General features: G+C 47.4%; 2 protein-coding genes across 2 annotated transcripts in view; one reads left to right on the top strand and one right to left on the bottom strand.

Annotated features, from left to right (window-relative positions):
* The window catches only part of LOC111069701, a 32,254-nt gene extending 13,905 nt beyond the window's left edge, over nt 1–18,349 (bottom strand). Inside the window, exons 1-2 of the mRNA XM_022359883.2 lie at nt 18,150–18,349; nt 883–1,910 (exon numbers count right to left, since the gene is read on the bottom strand). Coding sequence (XP_022215575.2) covers nt 883–1,315 — 433 coding nt within the window. The 5' untranslated portion in view covers nt 1,316–1,910; nt 18,150–18,349. The remainder of the gene's footprint in view (nt 1–882; nt 1,911–18,149) is intronic.
* Nucleotides 18,350–18,945: 596 nt separating this feature from the next.
* On the top strand, nt 18,946–20,679 carry LOC111067284. Its single transcript, XM_041591754.1, is given in 3 exon segments — nt 18,946–19,014; nt 19,016–19,036; nt 20,593–20,679. Coding segments are annotated over 3 exon segments (177 nt in total).
* The last annotated feature ends 99 nt before the right edge of the window (nt 20,680–20,778 follow it).

The raw sequence follows: 20,778 nt of genomic DNA, 5'->3' as shown, positions 1-20,778 counted from the left end.
AGATACAGACACACACATGAGAGCAGCTCACGTGGCTTGATTTGCCGTGTTCTTGCATCCTTCCGCTGCATACTTTCGTGGGCCAAAGTTAATTTCAGGTTTAAGTGGCAGCAACAGCAAAGGCAACGGCAACGGTGGCAGTGCAGCTGCTGATGCTGATGTTGCTGCTTCAGACTCAGGCAAAATTATTGAAGGCAACAAAGGAGGCGACGTGGCTGGGGACTGGGCAAAACGTTTAAATGAAAAACACGAGTCAATTTATATTGCGCTGCCATCGCTGCTGACGTGCCCCTTTTGCCCAGTCCCAGTGCCAGTCTCAGTCCCCTACTCCACAGCCAGCCGCTTAATCTTCCTCCGCTTCTTGGCGCTATTTTCAAATGTTTTTCCTCTGCTGTTTAGCCATTTTTTCCTGCTGTGGCAGTTGTATCGTTTTAGACGTGGCACAAAAACGAAACCAAACCATACACACACACACACACACACACACACACGTCGTTCATTTGGCCATGTCTGTGTATTTTTTTTTGTTGGGCAAAGCTCTACAAAAATCTGCACAAAAATGCACGGAAATTCATCTTGATTTGTGTTGAGAGTTTTTATTTATTTTTTTTTTATTTTTTCTACTGCCCCACACTGCTGTGTCTCTGTCTGTGGAACGGTTGGGTATCTGTATCTTATTCAAGGGCCCCAAAACTGCTGCAGTTTTTGTCCCTCCGCTCGTCGCTGTATCACTACAGTTTGGCGGTTTGTTGGTTTCTGGGTTTGTCTGTCCCTTTTTTGTGGGGCGTGGCGCACTAAATCAGAGACATTTAAGCGCATTTTGTTAAAAGTCACTTACTGCTCTGGTCCATGGCTATGGGCATGGCCATGGCTCGTACTTACCACAGAAGACGCAGAGCAGCAGCAGCCAGTGCAGGAGGCGGAGGCTGCCACCGCTAATGTTGCTGCTCCTTTTGGTAGTGTCGTTTTTGTTGTTGTTGTTGATGGTGATGGTGATGTGGCTGCCACAGCGACACCTACGCACGGACGCTGCTGTCGCGGTGTCTGCTGATGGCAACATGTTGCTCGCTTTGGCTCTGTGACTCTGCATTTCCGCGTGGTAAATGCTGGATTTGGATGCTCGCAGTTTTCCCTTCAGGCGCTGCCCGCACCTGCACCCGGACGGGGGCCCCGGCCCCAGGATAGCCGCCGTGAGTGATGTGGATACAGTTGATAGCGTCTGCCACATTGTCAACGTTGCAACGTTGCCCACTTTGTGATCGTTTGTTGTTGTTGTCCTCTTGACTGCTGCACGACTGCTCCTCAAACTAGACATTAATTAAGTGTGAAATGTTTTTTGGCTTCGCTTTTTCGCTTCGGTTTTTGATTCTTGGCTCTGCCTAAGCGCTGAACTCTCTAGAATTTTTCTACGATATATTATTCTTTATTTAACACGCACTTGGTTACGTATTTCTTTTGATTTCTCTCTTTACTAATTTGATTTGCTGTTTACGTTTGTATTTTCCATTTGTTATCCACACTTGAACACTCGAAACGAAACTTTTCCCGGCTCTCACGTCATTATTTCATTCTTTCTCTGTCTTTGCCGCACAGCCAGCGAACGCGTCACACAACCGTCAGAGTCGAATGCCGCACGAAGTTTGCTTGCCACACGAAGAGTTGTTGTTGCTGTTGCCGTTCCCGCCGAGGCAAGCAATGCCGCAAATGTTGCTGCTGTCAATTGCCGCAGATGTCTCTCAGCAACATGTTGCCTGGAAAGTGTCTGACACTTGGGCCTGTGCCTGTGCCTGTCTTCTCTGTTCCGCGAAAATGTTTGTCACTCGACATTTATAGGCGTTTTTAGTGTTGCCCCTAATTGCTTCATATGCCAATGCTGCAACTCCCTACAAGTTCTCTGGCTTCTTCCTGCCCTGCAATGGGAGAGAGGAGAAATGTTTCAATTAGTTGTTGACAAAGCTGGGGCAGGCAAAAATATTAATTTTATTGCTCGTCGTTAAGGAAAATGTGTACAAAGTTCCTGATAAATAATATACGACTTGGCAAATGCACCAGGGAGTCAGAGAACTCGGCAGCACATTCCAGCGATCGTCACGTGTCGAGACCTTGCCTGCCCCCACTGATTTATGGGGCAGTGTCGCCTGCGATAAGGCTCAGGCCTGCCCTGCCCATTGACCTTACTCAATCGCCGTGGCGGAACGTGCCCCGGGGCCAGGAATGCGACCCAAACTGGAGAGTGCTGGCTAATTAGCAGCCAGTCAGTCGTCCCGTCTGCCCGTCTGCCACTGTCATCCACTGGCAACAATGGCATCCAATTTGGATTTGGATATTGCGCTGGCGGCTATCAATGGGTTTTGTTTTGCATTATTTATGGGCATCCCGTGCTGCTCCATTATGCGCTGTCCTGCCGGAAATACACAATTTCCAATCCTTCAATCGCTCTGCGCGATCCCCACACTGACAAAAAAAGAGTTGCACGCTTCCTGCCTCCCATTGTGCCTCAATTGCAGACTCCGCTGGCTAAACAAAGATTGGGATTGCTGCTGGCCCCATAGAAAGTTTTGGATAATTGCTGAGAGGGGAGCCATTGTCTGATCCCACCCATCCTGGCACCCATGCTCTCATCCCTTTTGCTGGCGCAAAGTCGTGCACTGAAACCAAAAATCACTTCCGCTTGGTCATCAATTGGCGGTGGGGGGAGACTGTGACTCCACCTCAGCCCCATATATGGGATCTGCTGCACTTCACACATCATTTCCTCTGCTCAACATTTATTATGCCATTTGTGTGAGACCAAATTGTCACAATTAGTCGGCAGGAAGGAGGGCGGCACGACGTAGGCGCCGCAGAAGGGCAACAACGTTGCATCTATATTTAGTCCATATCCCGCTCCCCCCATCAACTATTCCTCTTTCACCCCAGTTGCCGCTGTTGCATTGTCGAACCTCTCTCCGATTCATTTATAATATTTTGTCATTGTCGTTGTCGGTCGTGTGTAGCTGTGGGTTGCTTCTGTTGCATTTTATTAATTTGTTTGTCATATTTTCACGTTTGTTTATTGATTAAAATGTGCGCACAGGCATCCGAAAATGGGGGACTTTGTGTAGATGGGGGGAGGGTGGGTATTGGTCTGCTGCCAGCTTTTGTAATACCCTCTACTTGCAAATCGCAAGGTTATACTGGTGTCCTTGCAATTGATGTAGCAAAGGAACGTAATTTATAGAATAAATCCGGCTCGGATCAAAATCAATCGCAAATATTTAAAATTTATCAGAATTGCCAGTTAATTCCAATTAATTTCCACTAACAAAAAAACACGAGAAGCGTACTGGGTATCTTATGGTCGTAATGCCATCATAGCGCTCTGCTTGTTGTTTCTGCGGTGGCAATGCTTCTTTTGCCGCTGCTGCTGCCTGTGCTGCTGCTGAAAACATGTGTTGCCAGCAACATTATCACTGCTGTTGCAGCATTGTTATTTTTATTCCCCGTCTGTCCCGGCTACACCCGCTATACCCGCCACCCGCCCAACACTGCCACTGCCGTCTGGCATTTTAAATAAAACATCATTTTTTGTAATTGTTGCCTCTGCGTGAAACATTCTATTGCCCCAGCCAGCACTCATCTGTCGGCCCATTCCCATTCCCACTCCCACTCCCGTGCGCCCCAGACCCATGCCTAGTCTGTCCTTTGTTCACCTAGCCTCTGGGCCCCCAGATATTCACCCCACTCCGCCACTCAGCCCCTTGCTCTTGTTTGTTTGTACAAATTATTATGAATGATAATTTTGTCTGTCGCATTTTTCATGCATTTTTCCATTCTTTGACGCTTTTATGGCCTCCATTGTTGGTTTTTTGTATTTTTGTATGCCTGTGGCTTTGTTTTATGAATTTCATAATTAATTGTGTTTGACAGGACCTCGTGTTTTTACTAGGGCCATCCATTTTTATATTTTGATTGATTCTACATGATATTTTGCCATTTATCATCATTGTGCATCGAAGTTTGCAGCAGATTGCGATGGCACAAAGGTGCAAAATATTTAAAATAATAATTAATTGCAAGCAAACAAATGCTCTCCTATACTCCACACTGAATGCTCCTAGAACTGCTCTTCAACCGTATTAAATTCTATTCATTTTAATTAGCCAACTGCGGCTTGCCTTGACATAATTATTGGTCTTAACCTTTGCCCCTCAGCCCCTCAGCACAATTCATTCCCAATGTGTCACTGTCAGCGTGGCAAAACATTTGTATTGTAATTGTCATTCCTGCCATTCTTCTTTCCACATATGTATCTTGTATGCTTGTCTTTGGCATATTTTGGCCGGAGACAAATGACAAAAGCCGCCAGCGAAAGACAATTAGCCAAATGCCAAATGGAGGCGGAGCGAGCGGGAGAAAGCCGCTTAGAGTATTTCTCTATATTCCTCGTTGCTTTTAATTAAAAGCAGATTAGCATTGCGCGTGCAATGTATTTTTGTGTAGGGCCCCACGCAGAACCCAGGTCAGGGCCTCACCCACTCGCCATGAAAATTATTGTCCCCAACCCCTTGCTACGCTCTCTTATGCCATTTCAGGCGCATTTGTCTGGAGACATTGACAATGACAGCAGCTCCAGAGTAGCTGACTGAATGTCGTGTGTCGTATCTGTGTGTATTAGTGTCTCTGTGTGCGTGTGTGTGTGTGGGGTTAACTGTCTCAGACAACTGCCCGAATAAAGCCAACGCCATTTGGAGTGCCACACTCCAGCTCTTTGCACTTCTGTCGTTACTTTTAATTCGAGTGCTTGAATGAAATATTTTTATGCATACTTCTTGGATGCACTGCTCCCTCCCTGGAAGGAGACACTTCTGTGAAGGATAGCAGGAGGGTGTCTCTGCCTGCCGGGCTTCGTCTTGTTACTCGCCACATCAGTCACCGCTCACTTGACACATTTCGCCTGCCATGATGCAATTGGCACCAAGACATGCCCAGCACATGGGCAATAAAAGTTGTTGTTGCTGTTGTTGCTACTGTGCTGCGGATGCTGCTGCTGCTGATCGCTGATGCTGCCACCGTTGTTGATGACTTAAAAATAGCTACAAGTTTTTCACACCAAATTGCCCGAGCTGCAGCCTTGCCGCGCCACGCGATGCCTCGACAACAAATTGAAATTTAGATTTCGAAAGTTTCGAATCTTCGCGCTGCATCGACAGGCCCTCAGCTGTCAGGTGAGACCCTCGGATTGTCATAAATCTGTCGCCGCAGTCGATGACATGTTCGGCATTGATCTGTGGAGTGCAGTCGGTTAAGCTTCCTGTGTTTGGGGCTGAAATTTAATTGCCTGCTCGCAATGTTCGCACCAAGTCAAAGATTTTCACATCAGCTTAATTACCGCACGAACCACGTGCGCTCCGTGCAGCATGGAGCCCACGTTTAAATGGGGGCCAGCATCAGCATTTCCATTCAGACACAGACACACAAACAGAGAGAGAGAGAGGGAGACTCAGAGGAGTTGCAGCAGCAGCAGAAGCATGAGATGGGGCCAGTGGCTGTGGCTGCACCAGCTCGTTGGCTCCAATTTGCTGAACTTAATTGCCACAAAATGCGCATAAATGCGTTTTTATTTAATTCGCTTTAAAATTGATTTTGCACGCCCCACGATCGGCATGTGGTTGCACAGCCCGGCAGGCCAGCCCTCCAGCACTCCAGCACCTCCCCACATTTGCGGTTGGGGTGCCGGCACTGAGCCTCTTGCATGAATGGCTTTTATTCATAATCATATTTTGTGAATTCATGTACATTTACTCTACTCTCTCTCTCGCGTATTTTCAGCGTTTTGCTGATTTCGTTTATTGCTTGCCGCGGGGCAACTTGACTTTGAATCTGTGGCGCGGCTTCTGGCTTCTGTTTCCACTTTTAATGCCGCGAATTAATTAAAAGCCTTTCGCAGAAGCTTAGAGAATGAATGTGCATTGTTGCTGGAGCTGCGCTCCGTTTTTCATGCTGGTTTTTGTGCTGCCACGCCCATTTGCATTTAATCTTGGGACAAATTAATGCGAGCTGCGATTCGCTGAGCGTGCGAAATTTATAAATGAGCCAAGAGAAATAAGACCAAGACGAAGATTAAGGGTCACAACAGAAAACAGAAACAGAAACTGTTTGTTGTATCGGTATTGGGTTCCGAAAAAAAAGGATTGTATCTCTGATGGAGATCCTAAGAGGTTACAGCTTGCTTTTCCTTCTTCGGAATTCAGACCAAGCAATCGCTGACCCACAGCTAATAACATTTGGCATTTTCCTTTGCTTCTTTGCCCTGCCCAAATCTCACACAAAATCCAATTACGCAAAGAGGAAGAACCACAGCTAAGGTCAAAGCTCGACCTCTACCCACCGGCCCTCTCACTCTCCCACATAAACAAACGCACCGACACTCCCACACTTCCACTCCCACCCACAGAGAGCACTTGAAATCCAATTTTCATAATAAGCATGAAAGGCGAGAGCCGAAAAAAAAAGAGGATAACGGATGCGAATTTAATAATAATATAATTTCGGCACAATTATCTCAACAAATTAAGCCAAACCGCCGAGCAGTTTAGTTCAAGTGAGCAGATCTAACCTTGTTGTTGTTGGTTCTCTTTCTCCCCTCCCCCTGCTCCACCCCCTGCACCAGCTTCAGCTTCCAGCGCCTGCTGTTGTAGGCTCTTTGACCCAAAACGACAGCTCATTTTGCGGGCAGCTCTCGAGCACATGGGCCTGAGGTCGGGTCGTGCTTTTCGAGTATGGCTCGCTCTATGTAATTAAATTGAAATTTCAATATTGCGAGTGGCCCAGAGCATGCCAAAATGAGTGCTGGAGGGACAGCAGCAGGAGGCAGCAGGAGGCACTCGGCAGTCGGCAGCTGTCGTCCGCCCCTTCGGCGAACTCCGCTGATTTATAAGCCGTGGCCAAAAATTGCTGCAAAATTAAAGTGTAATTTATGAGGCAGTCTCTCCGGCAGAGTCCTGCATATCCTGCGGATCCTGTTTATCCGCCAAGTGCGTGAGCCTGCTGCTAGGCGACCTTGCTCCCCGCCCCCCACCCGGTCACACCGAATCAGCGATGTATGCGAAAAAATGAAAATACTTGGCAGGCTTAATGTTGCCTGGCCAACTTTGACCTGCCCCGGCGACTCTTCACCTGCGTCCCAGCCACAGCCACAGCCCCAGTCCCAGCCCAGCCCATACGCAAAGTGTTAATGTGTTTATGTGGATGGCGATGGCGATGACTCCACCATACGTCCATGTGGCTCCTGGCTGACTGCCTCAACCACTGCCACTGGCCCAGCAGCAGCGGCAGCAGCAGCAGCCCCTGCCATCCTGTGCCTGCTTCGAGTGTCCTTTGCTCTTTTGCGCCGTTTGCCACTTGAGTTATTTAAATTGCGTAAGTGGCGATGGCGATGGTGGGAGCGGGGTTGCTTTAAGGCACGGCCAGAAAAAAAAAGATTGATAAAATATGTTAATTGCGCTTGTTGTGTCTTGTGTGTGCCTGTGGACCAGCCTGGGGGGAAGTATCTGCTGCAGCAGGCCTTGCATGAAATTGTCGCCAACAATGCTGAAAAGTTAATTTTCTTGGCATTCTGTTGCGTAAATTTAAGGCGTTTTAATTATGTTTATTGCATGCTTGAGGACCCCAGTGCTGGTGCTTGTGCCTGGTCCTGTGCCTGTGCCTGTGACTCAGACTGTGCCTTTGTCAGGACTCAGTTAACGGCGACCACAGTTGCCACGCGGCTTCTTTGTTGCCCCATCCAAGGGGAGTGTAGTCAATGGCAACGACAACGCCAACGACAACAACAGGAGCAGTCGCGCACTTCAAATGGACCACATTTCAATGGGATCCTCCGCATCCACATCCACATCCGCATCGCTCACCTGACCATCTAATTAGCGCAGTTATTAGTTGACGCACTTCAAGTGCCTAGTCCAGCCACCACGCGGTTTAAATTCAATTAATTCAGCTGCATTGTCATTGCGGCTTAATAAGCATTTGCTCCCCAGCTTCACTTTCTGTGTTTGATTGGATTGAATTGTTTTCTGTCTTACACATTTAAATACTGCACTGTGACGCCTATGCCCTCAGTGTTTGTGTGTTCATTATAAATTAAATACATTTCTTTGGCAACAAATATGCAACTATTGCCCAAAGTTTAATGGGCATTTGTTAGTGCACAGCGGGGCACAGCTTGAGGCAGGAAAACGTGGGGAAACTTTCCTGCTCACCTGCTGCGATGATTGTTCCAAATAACCAACAATTATTTCAATTAAAACTCACATTCCCATATGACTTGCACACAGGTCAGGCCCCAACCAATCTGTTATCACTCATTCCCCTGAACATCACAATAGTGAGAGGTTTCTCTGTTGAATAAGGAACTCGTAGGAATGAGGAAGGAGCAATAGAAACGTTCCCCAGGGTGGCAGCTAGTGCCACAGCGAAGAAATACTACAAAAGAATAAAGTTTTCTGTTAGTTATTTTGATCCACTGCCAGTATCTATAATATTGAGTTTTCTTTTATGTGTAGCTTGTTTTTTGCTGGAACCGATTCGAACTCCCTTTTATTCCCAGTGCAGCAACATAAACATTTGCACAAAATCAACAATTTAAATATATGTACGAGTAGTAATGCGAAGTACGTTTTGACCGCTTTCACGCTTGACCCACAATCAACACATTTCTCCCCAGTTTAACCTTTGACTCAAGCACACTCACACAAACACAAACACATACACATCTACAAAACAGAGCAGACCGGACCAGAGCAGAGCACAGTTTCTGTGTTTCTCTGTTATTGGCAGCCAATCGAAGGCATTTCCCTGAGCTCTCTGGGGCAGCAATTATTCGTGAGGTTTGCATGTGTTGTGCTCTCGACGCTTCCCAGCCAAAGGTTACATAATCAAAGCAAGGCAAGCAGTGGCAGTAGCACTAACACTAGCAACAAAAACGAGTAACCGATTCGAGGCATCTTTTATGTGGCTTGACTTTAGCAAGCGAGCCCAACCAGGCCAAGCAGCAAAGAAGCAAAGAAGCAATGGCAAAAAAACTTCCGAATTTTGCAGCATTCTATTCACATGTGTGTGTGTTAGTCTGTGTGTGTGTTTGTGTATGTGGGAAGTGCGTTTGTGTTGGTGGCTTGTGTATATCCTTCCTTCCTGCCTCTTTCCTGGCGTCTTTGGCTTTTGTTGACTCAATTTCCGTATTTAATGACCCGTTGCCAAATATGCCTGAAATTTTCAAACCTATTCCAGCTGCTGGCTGCCTGCTGCCTGCCGTCTTACCCCTCGACGACACGCTTCACTTAGAGTGTTTTTGTGTGTGTGTGTGTGTGTATGTGGTTTCCTGATTGAGTTCATCCCCCAACCCCTCCTAAAGCCACACTCGAGTGGGGGTAACTATAAGACTGCACACTTTTGGAGGGTAAATCAAGATTATACATTATGAAGCGCAGCAAATGCAGAGGCTCAAGGGCTCACAAAAGCTCATCAAAACATATTGCAACATCAGGGTGCCGCTCCGCTAATGATAGCCGAAGCATTTGGCCATTCCGGACTAAAAAACCAATTCCCCATTAGCGGGGGCTGCCCGCGTCGGGCGTCACTGTGGACGTGGCATGGAAACAAATACCCGAAATGTGATACGCAATTATAGCTTAATCCCTGGCAATAATCAGATGCTACATAAACGAATAGTCCCGGCCAGATCAGCTGCGGGAACAGCACGGACGCAACACATAAGCAACATGTGTGTGTGTATAGGTGTGTGGGTGTGTGCGTGTCGCTCTCCATTCGCATCAGTGTGGGTGTCGCATTGCTTTTGATAATGGCGCATAAATGTTTTTTAACAACAGCAAACAAAGGCAATCGAAAAGCCCCGAAAAACGGAATGGAACGAAACGAAACGAAAGGAATAAACGAAATCAAAGGAGTCTGAGGATTGGAAATTGTGGGGAAAGCATCATGGCACATAAACAACAATAAACACGCTTGTCCCGTCCTCTGTTCCCAGTCCCCTGCACCATTCTATGGAGCATATTATATTGGGAAAAAGGATATGGCGACCAGGGGTATTGTATTGGGCATGGGGCATCAACTTTGGCATGCATAGGGCGTCGTCGTCGTCGTCTTTGTCCTTTGGCCGACTCTTGTTTTCAATCCTTTGGACAAATAAAGTTTTTATGATAGCTATTTGTAACCTTTTTGGATTTGCCACCGCCACCGCCACCCCCACCGCTCTCCGCACTCACATATGGCCTAATAGCGGTTAGGTTTGTTGGGGTTCTGTCCCCCCCGCACCACGTTCTTAACTTTGATTTAAAAATATGTTTTATCCCCCAGATTGGTCTCTCCGATCGGACATTTAAAGCCCTTCTGTCTCATTTTGTCCCTTGTCTGTTTGCCGCCTGACTTTGTAGCGCATAATTTCAACATAATAACGTTGTCTTCGTGTCGTTTGTCCTTGGTCCTTTGTTTGCACTTCTCCTGCCTGCTGTCCTGCTGCGATGCGAGTTGTACGAGTACCCGGTACCCGGTACGCTGTGTTTTCAACACTTCGAGCCGAAGCTCGCTGCTGTTTACACTGCAAATTACATTGAATAGTGTTAATTGTTACCTTTCGCTGTAAAAATGGCATTTCCATTGATTCCGTAATTTATTTACCCTTGATTGTCACAATGAACCCAGCACACAATTATTTCGTATTAATTACCATTTGTTTGTTTGCCTGCATGCCATTTCTGATTAATATATTGCATAAATGGCGTAGTCTGTTGGTAATTTTCACAAATTTTTGCTTACTCAATAATCAAATATTTATTAATTCAAAATTAATGTGAGGTGAAATGAAATGAAAGTTTAATTCTTGAGTGAGTTATTTACTGGAAAATATCCTCTGCAATGGCTCACATGTCATTAAGCTCTTAAAACTCTTTGGCACACACGCGCAGCAAAGGCAATAAAACCCATGTTAGCCATCATCACTTGAGGCAACTTTTTATGTCTGAGCCCCACTTAATTCGGCCATTAAACCATGTTTTTTATGCTGTCTATTGTCTATTCCACCTACGTCTAAGACTAAGTCAAAGTCAAAGTCTTGTCTCGTCTCGTCTCGGCTCGACTTCTGTGATGATGTCCGAGCATGTTTATTTCGTAACAAATCGCCTCACAAAGGAATTATGTGCTTATGCGATAAATTTTTTATGTTATGCCCAAAGTTTTTTTTTTTGTTGCTCCGACATCCTCATGTAACGCTACATAAAACCCATGGTGGAATCCCAAGAAAAAAAGGCACTCGGAAACTACTAAAAAGTCAGTTCACATGTCACCCAAATGAACAAACAACTAACTAACAAAATCAACGACGCGTCGGTGCCGTGGAGTCACAGCCAAATGAAATGAAATGAATTGTTGTTAGTTGGCATATCAAAATCTGTCGATGAAAACCCATAAAAATATGATTCAAGTCGTGCATGATGAGCACAGATCACATCCCAGTCCCCCAGGCCCTTACCAACACACTCTATCTATCCTATGTGTGTGTATCTCCTCCCCAGTTGGTTGCTTCATCAGCGACGACAACATGAGCATTATTGTCAGTCGCATTTGAATCGAACAAATATACTTACAGTATACGCGCACGCATATACATATGTGGGTGAGTGTATCTGTATACTGTAGCTTGTTTGTCACACATATCCAATAAATTTACATTTTTATCGAAAAAGTTTCTCCCTTATGTTGTTGTTGTTGTTGTTGTTGTCGCTGCTGCTGATGCTGCTGCTGCTGCTTCACCAAAGCGGAAATATCAAAAATAAATCTCTGGCTTGTTTCCGTTGTTAGAATGCGAATAACAGCGTCTAACGCTTGTAATTGGCACATACACACACACAGGGACACACCCAGCACCCAGCACACATACAAAGACAAGCAAATACACATGCCAACGATGGCTGACACATTTGAAACAAAAACATCAATTTGCGACTTTTAATGGCATCATCATTGACTCAATCAGTAGTGAAACTTTCATTTGCCACATCTCCCAGCATTGCTGTCAGCAGCAGCAGCTACGAAAACCCACTACCCAACGAATTCATTCATTGTCTGCCGCTCAGGTTCTTTATTTTATTGGGTTTTTTTTTTATAATTCCGCACACACACACAAATGAGGGGAAAACAAATGAGTTCGTGGCAAAAGAGTGAAGCAAACTCCTGGCGGGTCTAGTTATTGACAGACTCAGGTTGAAAATTGCCAAGTTAATGGAATTACGCAGAAAGAAACCCACTGAAATGTTTCACACTGCATGCACTGACCCACACTGAAATTCCTCTGCGCCTGTCAACCCTCCTCTAAGCATACTTTTTTCTGATGGCAAATTAAATGATTTGTGACTTTTGTGCGACTTTTTCTTTAGTTCTGGCTGGGCTTTGCCCCCCTACAGCTCCGATATTTTACGACTCCCAAGTGGTTTCTGCGCCACAAAGTAGGCAAGGCAAGTCTTACTCAACCCAGACATTTGCCTTTGTTTTGCGTTCTTTGATTCCTCGGCTAGTGGCAGAGTATGCACATCATGTTGCGGTGGTTGTGTTGATGTTACTGCTTTATTGCCTATTGTCTTCGGCTGCTGGGGCACGCAGCGTGTCAATTGAATGCCCCTGCATTAGTCACACAGCTCCTTCTGGCACCACGACCACCTGGCTGCGTTGGTTTACCCATTACCCAGTCCAGTTCTGGAGTCCGCAGTCTGCAGTCCGCAGTCTTTGGTCCAGTCATTCATTGCGCCTGTCATTCAGCCATTCATGGGTGGGAAAACTACCTCCCTGCCTGCCTTCTTTCCTGCTGCCTTCTAGCTGCCAGTGTCATGGAAACTAGTGTGAATGATGGGTGGAGTAGAGTCTGGCCCTTGTTGTTCTATTCTTTCTTTCCGTCGCCCACTTCTTGGCGGTCTATTGCGTGGGCGTGAACGTGATGAGTGAGCTACATGAAATGGATAGCTCAGTGTTTTTGAGGCGCAGGATCTGGGGGTGTTGATGGATTGTGACTAGGGGTTCTGGGTTCCACTAGAAAAAAAATCTAAATTTTGCCCAATAAGCACCTTTAATGCACTGCGAAGAGATTTGCCAGCTACTTGTTGTAACCCCTAAAATTTGGAATTTTTAAGGTGGGATACCATACCCAAGGAGTAGCCTTAAACAACTTTGTGGCTGAAGCTTAGGCGAAACATCAGGAGGGGAGTATCCGCATAGGAGCCAGAGGAGAAATTAAAAACACTCATGCATAGATAATACCTGAATCGTGCTGCACTGCACCCGCCGGCCCCCAGGTGGAAGCCAAAGAGTTTACCTGCCACCAGCCAGGCAAGTCGATAAGCCAGCGGGGCAGCAGAGGATGATGTTGGCAAGATGAGAAAAAAGCAGCGAGTGGAAGGGAAAGCTGTGAAACCCTGGCCATATTTACGTAAGCTTAAATCGCACCATGTGTCTGGCTGGGAATGTCTGTGGGGTATTTTCATACGAGTGCTTGTATGTGAGAGCGTCCCGCCATGTGTTGCAAATTTTTGCAGCCCTTAGCTTCTCCCGGTTCTTGCTGCTGCTCCCTGCACGAATAAACTATGCGGTGGTGGAGGGTGTCGGCGGCGGCCACGCGAAAGTGCCGCCACTTGACTGCCACCCAGCCCTGGCCTTACCCGGTCTGGGCTGGCCTGGGCGCGCCACTGTGCGTATGAGTTATGTAGATAACGCTCGGCGCAGCTCGACAGCGGCTGGCGGGCGACCGCAGAAAGTGTTTTACTCAAAGGCATCGTAACTCTTGCGCGGCGCTTTCTTTTCGACTCTCCTTCTTTGCATCTCTCCCGGAAAGAACTTCAATTTCTGTATCTGTTCTGCGAGACCCGCCCTGAGTTATTGGCAACTGGGGGCAGATAGAAAGAGATTGAGAGAGAGGGGAAAGTTTCCCTTTCAGCTCGCTCCACACGCGCGAGATCACATTTTTTATCTTTTGTGTGCGTAGCTGCTCAAATTTAAATTAAAACTTCGACACTTTTGCATTTTATCCTTGACTTTATAACTGGGGTTAACATGCCAATGCGTGGCTGGCTCTTGCCGTTTCTTCCCCCTTTCTACGAGGGGGGGGGCTGCCGCCGAGACTGCGTGTGAAACTTTGTGTCCACATTTTGCGGTTGTAAAGCGTCAAACGCTTAAAACTTAAATAGTTATTTTTTCCGTTGCTCTTCTTGCTGCCTCGTTGCTTCGTTATTTTTTATTGTTTTATTTTGCAGTGACTGCTGAAACGTTCTGGCTTTTATGGATCAACTTTGAGGGTTTGGTTTTCCATTAGGAAAAAGTTTCGATGGAACCTCAGCAGCGCTCTGATCCCGCCGCCCCTCGTCTCTAGGTCACCCCGAATGCTTTCTGCATTCTGCTTAATTTTATTAAAATTTTGCATATTTCAGTAATTTTTTTTGCTCTCCCACTCTCTCCCACACTGCCGCAGATATTCTTTACGAGTCCAGGGCGGATGGGGGTCTCTCGTACGAGTATTTCCTTATCGCGGTGCTAAAATGTAAAATGCTTATTTGAATATTTTATAAATTTTTCATTCGCGCCTTATTTCGCAAAATATTTTGCTCACATTCTTTGGACAACTTTGACATTGTGGCGGGACGAGGCGAGGCGGCCTGAGGCATGTGTGTGTGTGTGTGTGTGTGTGTATGCTAAATGTCTGAAACACGTCTGTCTCTACTCTCGCTAAGGGCCAGGCCAGCACACATTATGCTCTGGACCAGGCTCCTGCACTTGCCCCCGGCCTCGGTCACCAACCAACCAGCCGCAAAGTAAATTTGCATACCCATACTCATTCAACACACACTTTCACACACGTGTATGTGTGTGTGTGTGTGGCTGGTTTGTCATTCATTTCCGGATGAAATTTATGCAATGGCTTAAATAAGCGCAAAAAATGCCATTTTACCCTCAGCAAGTGACAAAATGTGTGTTTCGTTGGGTATAAAAAAATAATTATGCAACAAGGAGCGTGTCGGGGCGGGAGAGGAGAAAATCATTTCCCAAGAAGCGGAGAAAACCCAAAAAAAAAACAGAAAACAGAAGGCAAAAGCAGGTGCTGGAGTACTTTGCACAAAATGAAACTTTATGCAATTGTAAAATGTTTTCAACAACATTTGCATGTGGCCTTTGGCAACTTTGGCATCGGCTACGACTATTTACACATTCGTCAGGAGCTGGCCGAGCCACGAGCATTTCTGGACAAAGCCCTGGTCTGGCATGGCCTGGCCTGGCATGGCCTGGCCTGGCCCTGGACCACCACTGACCGCATTTAGTTTTGTTGTTGATTAAGTGCTAGAGTGCAAGTTGCGGCCAGGGAAACTTTGCCCTTGCCATGGTCAAGAAAGACCAGTTTCGGAGTAGTTCCCAATGAAAACAAGATGTGTAGTTTAATCTCTCATCTTGCCTGGGCGGCGCTGAGTATTTCGTTTGAAGTTTTGCCCACAAGGCGACGCAATTCCACGTGCCAGAGCCAGGGCCAGGGCCAGCTGGAGACGGGGACGAATACGGAGACACACAGCGTGTGTCGTACACTTGATTTGATATGCAAAGTACTTGCAGCGTTTTATGTGAGATTCAATTTCACACACTTTGCGCCGCAGCTTGCTGCTTATGCAAAATCAATAAAGAGCATGTGACGAGCAAACAGAGTGCAAGAAAAATATTTACGTATGTCAAAGGGGTTATAACACCTATAACACCGGGGCCATGGCTCTGGGCTCTGGGCTCCGGGCTACATTCCATGCCAGGACTCCTACCAAGGCCGTGACGCAATCTAAACGAAAACAAAAGCAGTACAAAGTGTTGTCAAACGCTCTCCCTGAAAGGGTTTCCATTTCTCAGAGGAACGTACAGAGAGAGAGAGAGAGAGTTGGGCCCATCAGAAATCAATTTCCTGTGCAGAAAATGGAAAGCGAAAACTTTGCCAAAAAGTTAAAGCCAAAATGAAGGAAAAACAAAAAAAACGAAAGTCTTGGAAACTTTTGCTTCGTTTCGTGGCTCGTGTGGGTATAGAAAGTTTTACCTGTCGCTTTTGCAATAAAAACACTGGCATCTGCTGCCACAATCAGTCAAACCATCAATAGTTTGATTAGGTCTCTGTGCCACATGTTGACTTTAAGCGAAAAATTAGCTCTAAGCTTCGAAAAAGTTGCCTTTCCCGTACCCTACCACCCACCACTCACCAGCCACTGCAACAAATAAACAAAAACGAAACTTTGAACTGTTGCTGGTTATCTGTGTGTGGGATGGGGGAAGGCATACTCGTAGAAAACTTTGACAACAGCCAGAGATACAGATACAGCAACAGCTACAGCCTACAGATACAACTACATTTACTGGCTCTACATATGGCTACTGCCCGAAGCACTCGAGTTGACATTTAGCAGTGTGTGCAACAAGGAAAACAACTCAAAGTCAGAATGGCCAAAATATGCACATAAATTCCATGGCCAAAAGTTGCCAAAATAACAGGCAACAACTGGTGGGGATGGGGGGAGTGGCACCCGGAAAAAGTTGCAAATGTGCAGAGATAAGCGCATACAAGGCAATGGCAATGGCAATGGGACTGCAAAACAACATCAGCGACAGTGAAATATAATGAAATTAAACAAATTGCTTGGATTTACCTTGGCTGCTGTTGCTGCTGCTGCGAAACTCCTGCTGCCGCGGCCGGAGCCCGAATCATTGTCAACGAGTGGAAAAGTTTTTTCCTTCTGACAAATCCCTGGCCGCCCACCGACACGCCCTTCCAGCCCCCCAACCCCCCGTACAAATGAGTTGTCGTAGAGAAAGGTGGATGGGTTGGCTTGGCTTGGCTTGGGTTCTGCTGCATAGCAAACGACAATTCATGTAAATTGCTTAATTTATTAGACTTTTTCCGAGGCAGAGGCGGAGGCAGACACAGCCCGTCCTGAGCCCTGTCTGCTGGCACTTCCGTCCGCGCCACGCGGCTTCCTGACTTTGACAGCGTCTCGCGACTTTGGCTTAAGCATATTCCAATTGTTGTTGGGCTTTTCTATTTGCGCTCCGCTACAATTTGCCGCTCGCGCTCTGACGGGCTTTTGTTTCGGCAGTGAAAAAAGTTTCGCAGCATTTTCCCAACGCTGTTTTACTTTGTTTTCGTGCTTATGTTTCTCACTTTGGCTCAGATCGGCTCTGCTCTGCCCGGCTCGGCTCTGTTCTGTTCTGCGAATTTGTTATCTTAATTCTTGTCATTTAAAACAAAAACACAAAAATAAGCGAGGCGAACCTGCCTGCCACCATTTGTTTTTTTTTAAATAAAACTCAAGGCAATTGAATACATTGAAGGAGGGCGCAAACTTTTGTGTAATACGCGTGCAGATTAAAACTTTTGGCCCATACACAGCACGCCAACGCCAACGCATACGTATACGCCTCGTGCGCTCCATTCGCCCGGGCAATGGCTGGTCTCACGTTACGCATACGCCCCGCTGCCATTATAGGATGGCAAGCAGGCTGCTGTTTCTGCCGCGGCGGCAATGGCACGTAATGGAGGACCGTGCCAGGGAATCGCTGTCGTTGTGCCGCCGTCAGCTTAATGGCAGCATTCATACAAATCACAGAATAGCTCGCCCCGCCCCTCGTTTCCCTCGCTTCCCACGCTTCCCGCGCTTCCTGGCTGCCATTGCACTTTTCCGAGTTGCTTTCTTGTTTTCTATGCTTTTTTTTTTGGGTAGCGTACATGAATAATGTACGGAAAAATTCAAGAAAATGTATTGCACACCCAAACACACAAATGCAACGCCAGAAAACTGGCGGAAAACAGCGCGCCAACGTAAAGTGCAAGAAAAGCGCGCCAGGACGAACACGAGCACGCACACACTGGCACAGCAGCACGGGTTCCAGTACGGGTTGGGTATATGGGAACGTACAAAGTCTGGCTACACAAAAAACTAGGTTACAAGTTGAAACTTGAAACTTGATGGCGTTACTTTCGGTGCCGGTTCTTGCCACCAGCCATCCCTCCAAATGCTGCTGCTGAGACGCGGCTCCTCCAGCTCCACCAGCGGCAACAGAAATTCCCAAATGTAAAATGAAATTCATGTGCAACATACCCGAAACAGTAGACAATCTTTCGCTGAACAACTCCCAGATGCGGGACTCCTTTCTGTGAATCTTGGCTTGCCTTTCGATTATCACATTAGCCGGGATTCGGACGAGCACAGAAATTGGATTCGCGTCACTTGCCACTGGCCGGCTTTAGCAGACGAGTCTGAGTCTCTGGGTCTGGGCCAGAGTACTGCTTCACTTTGTTGGCTGCTGGCAACTGGCACGATGCGCTGCCCAACGACGGCGACAAGGTGACGAGGCGCCCATCGCCATTTGCCGAATTCGCCGCATCGAAGCATCGGCTGCGAGTCGCGAATGCTGCGAGAAGAGAGGGCATCTCGGCTCTCTCTCTCACACTCTCTCTCTTAGCATTTGTATAACAGTTTCGCCTGCTCCAGTTTGCCTCGGTGTTAGTGTGGGTGCGTGTTCTAGCCGAGTGCGACTGTGTGAGTGTGAAATTGTGTCATTAGGTGCATTTGTTTTCGTTGTCCTGTCCACCTTGTGCTGCATACCCACACCGCCCGCTTTCCCGCCCTGCCGCTGTCCCGCTTTTTCCCTAATGCAGTCCAGCTCTGTGCCCTGTCCCCTGCCCCCTGCTCGCCGCAACATGGCGTATTTGCTGCCTCTTGTGCTTTTGTTTTTGCTGTTTATTTGCTTCATCTTCATGCCGTGTCACTTTTCGAGTGCCAGAGTGTGGGGCTGTATCCATGTGTGTGTGTGTGCGAGCGGGTTTACTACGAGTATCTGTGTGTCTGTGTGCGTGTGTGGTGTATGTCAACTTGGCGCCGCTCATCTAACTAAATGCCAACAATTATGTTTTGGAGTCTCATTAGTTGCAACTTAAAGTGTTCTAATGTGTCGCCGTGTGTGGAGGAGTGATGCCGTTAATGATGTAAGCGTCCACTGACGCCACCAGAATCAAGTCAAGTGTCGGGCTCTGTATGTAATTTTTTTGGGGTCGAGTTCGTGTCACACGGTGTTTTTGTTAATTGGTATTACCTGATACTGACTCGCTGACTCTCTGCCGCTGCTGCTGCTGCTGCTGCTACTCCCCACATCCCCCACGAATATGGAAATTTATATTTGTATTTGTATTGGACGCTGTGCCCGTAACCCCAATGGACCGAACCGAACCGATGACAATGCCAGGCCAAAGCAGGCCAGAGCGAGCGAGCGAGAACAAAGCGTGCACAATATGGCACAACTAATCACGCTGACGTTGACAGAAAATGCACTAAACAAAGAGCCAAATAAACACGGCCCCGAACCAACCAACTAACCAGCCAACACATGCTGTGTATGAGAGCGGTGTGGGGGGTGGGGAGACGGCCACACCAAACAATGTGAACGGGAGCTATAAAAATCGCATGCGAGCGAGCGAGCGAGCTGGCTTAATGAATGCCCAGGTACTGGTCCGGTCCCGGGTCCCGGGTCTCCGGTCCAAAACGGAACCAGCACACAGGTTGGCAGGTCTGAGAAGGTTCGCAGGTCGAAGGGTTGGCCAGAGTTCGGGTTGCTAATGTTGCTTCTCTTCTCTGCTCCTCTCCCGCTCCCTCCCAGCCAGCACATCCAACTAATTTAAGCTGCGCCTTGTTATAATTACAGCGAGCAGCAACAAAGCTGTTGGAAAATGATGCGCACGTGACATCCGGCACTGTCTCTCGGTCGGCCCCATCCTATACCACTCCCGCGCTGTGCTGTCCTGTCCTGTGCTGGCCAGGGGGTTGCGCGGCACCTTCAGTCTCACTCCTTCCAGCCAAGTCAAAAGGACAAAGTGCACGGCGGAAAAAAAAAAGAAAGGGGAAAGCCAAACGAAGAAACGAAGTCGGGGAAATCAGCCATCAGCCAACAGCGAACAGTAAAAGCCACAGCGGCTAGAGGAAAAAAAAACAAAGGCCAGGCGAACGAGTCACACGCTCCAAAAGCAAACAGAGCGCAGTGCATTCTTCTCGGTGGGTGTGAAGCACAAGCAAGGAGCCCACACCCCACAACCCACAATTCCTCTGAGTTTTTAGAAAATTATGAGCGGGAGGGAGGGATGGCCTGCCTTTTTGCATTTTTTATACAATTTTCTGGGATTACTGGCGTAGCGGAAGAGGAAACACGGGGAACGGCGAGCGGGGAACGAGCGTTGGACTCAAGAAAATTAGTCGCGCTTTACGCTCGCGTCGGAAGGGAATAAAAAATGGTACGAACTGAAGCTGAAGTGTAAATTTACTTCCGCTGCAAAATGTGGGCGTGTGACCCAGCTGACAGCCGGCTGCAGGCGTGGCTAGTAGGGGTGGACAGGCGGGACAGGACAGGGCGCCGCTGTTGCAGCAGAAAGCAAAAAAAAAATGCAACTTTTTCTAATTAAGCGTACGTGCGGCTGTCAGCGGCATCAGCAGAGGGCAGCTTGCTCTTTACTTGTATAACTTATTGTCGTTGACAATAGTTTTAATTGAAAAGAGCACCAGGGCTCCGCCATTGTGCAAGTACGTGTACGTGTACGAGTACGAGTGTGTGTGCTGCGGGAGTGTGGGAGTCACGCGGTAAAGCCAGCTGCTTCCGGGCTCACCTCTAACAATTCAATCAACGCTACAAATGCTGACTAGTTTATTTTTCAAGACGCCCAGACAAGTGGGCGCCCGGCAG

The sequence above is a fragment of the Drosophila obscura genome, unplaced genomic scaffold (assembly GCF_018151105.1).
Source record: "Drosophila obscura isolate BZ-5 IFL unplaced genomic scaffold, ASM1815110v1 contig_150, whole genome shotgun sequence".
Taxonomy (NCBI): Eukaryota; Metazoa; Arthropoda; class Insecta; order Diptera; family Drosophilidae; genus Drosophila; species Drosophila obscura.
Note: the sequence above shows the minus strand (reverse complement) of the source record. Positions and strands in the feature narration are given on the sequence as shown.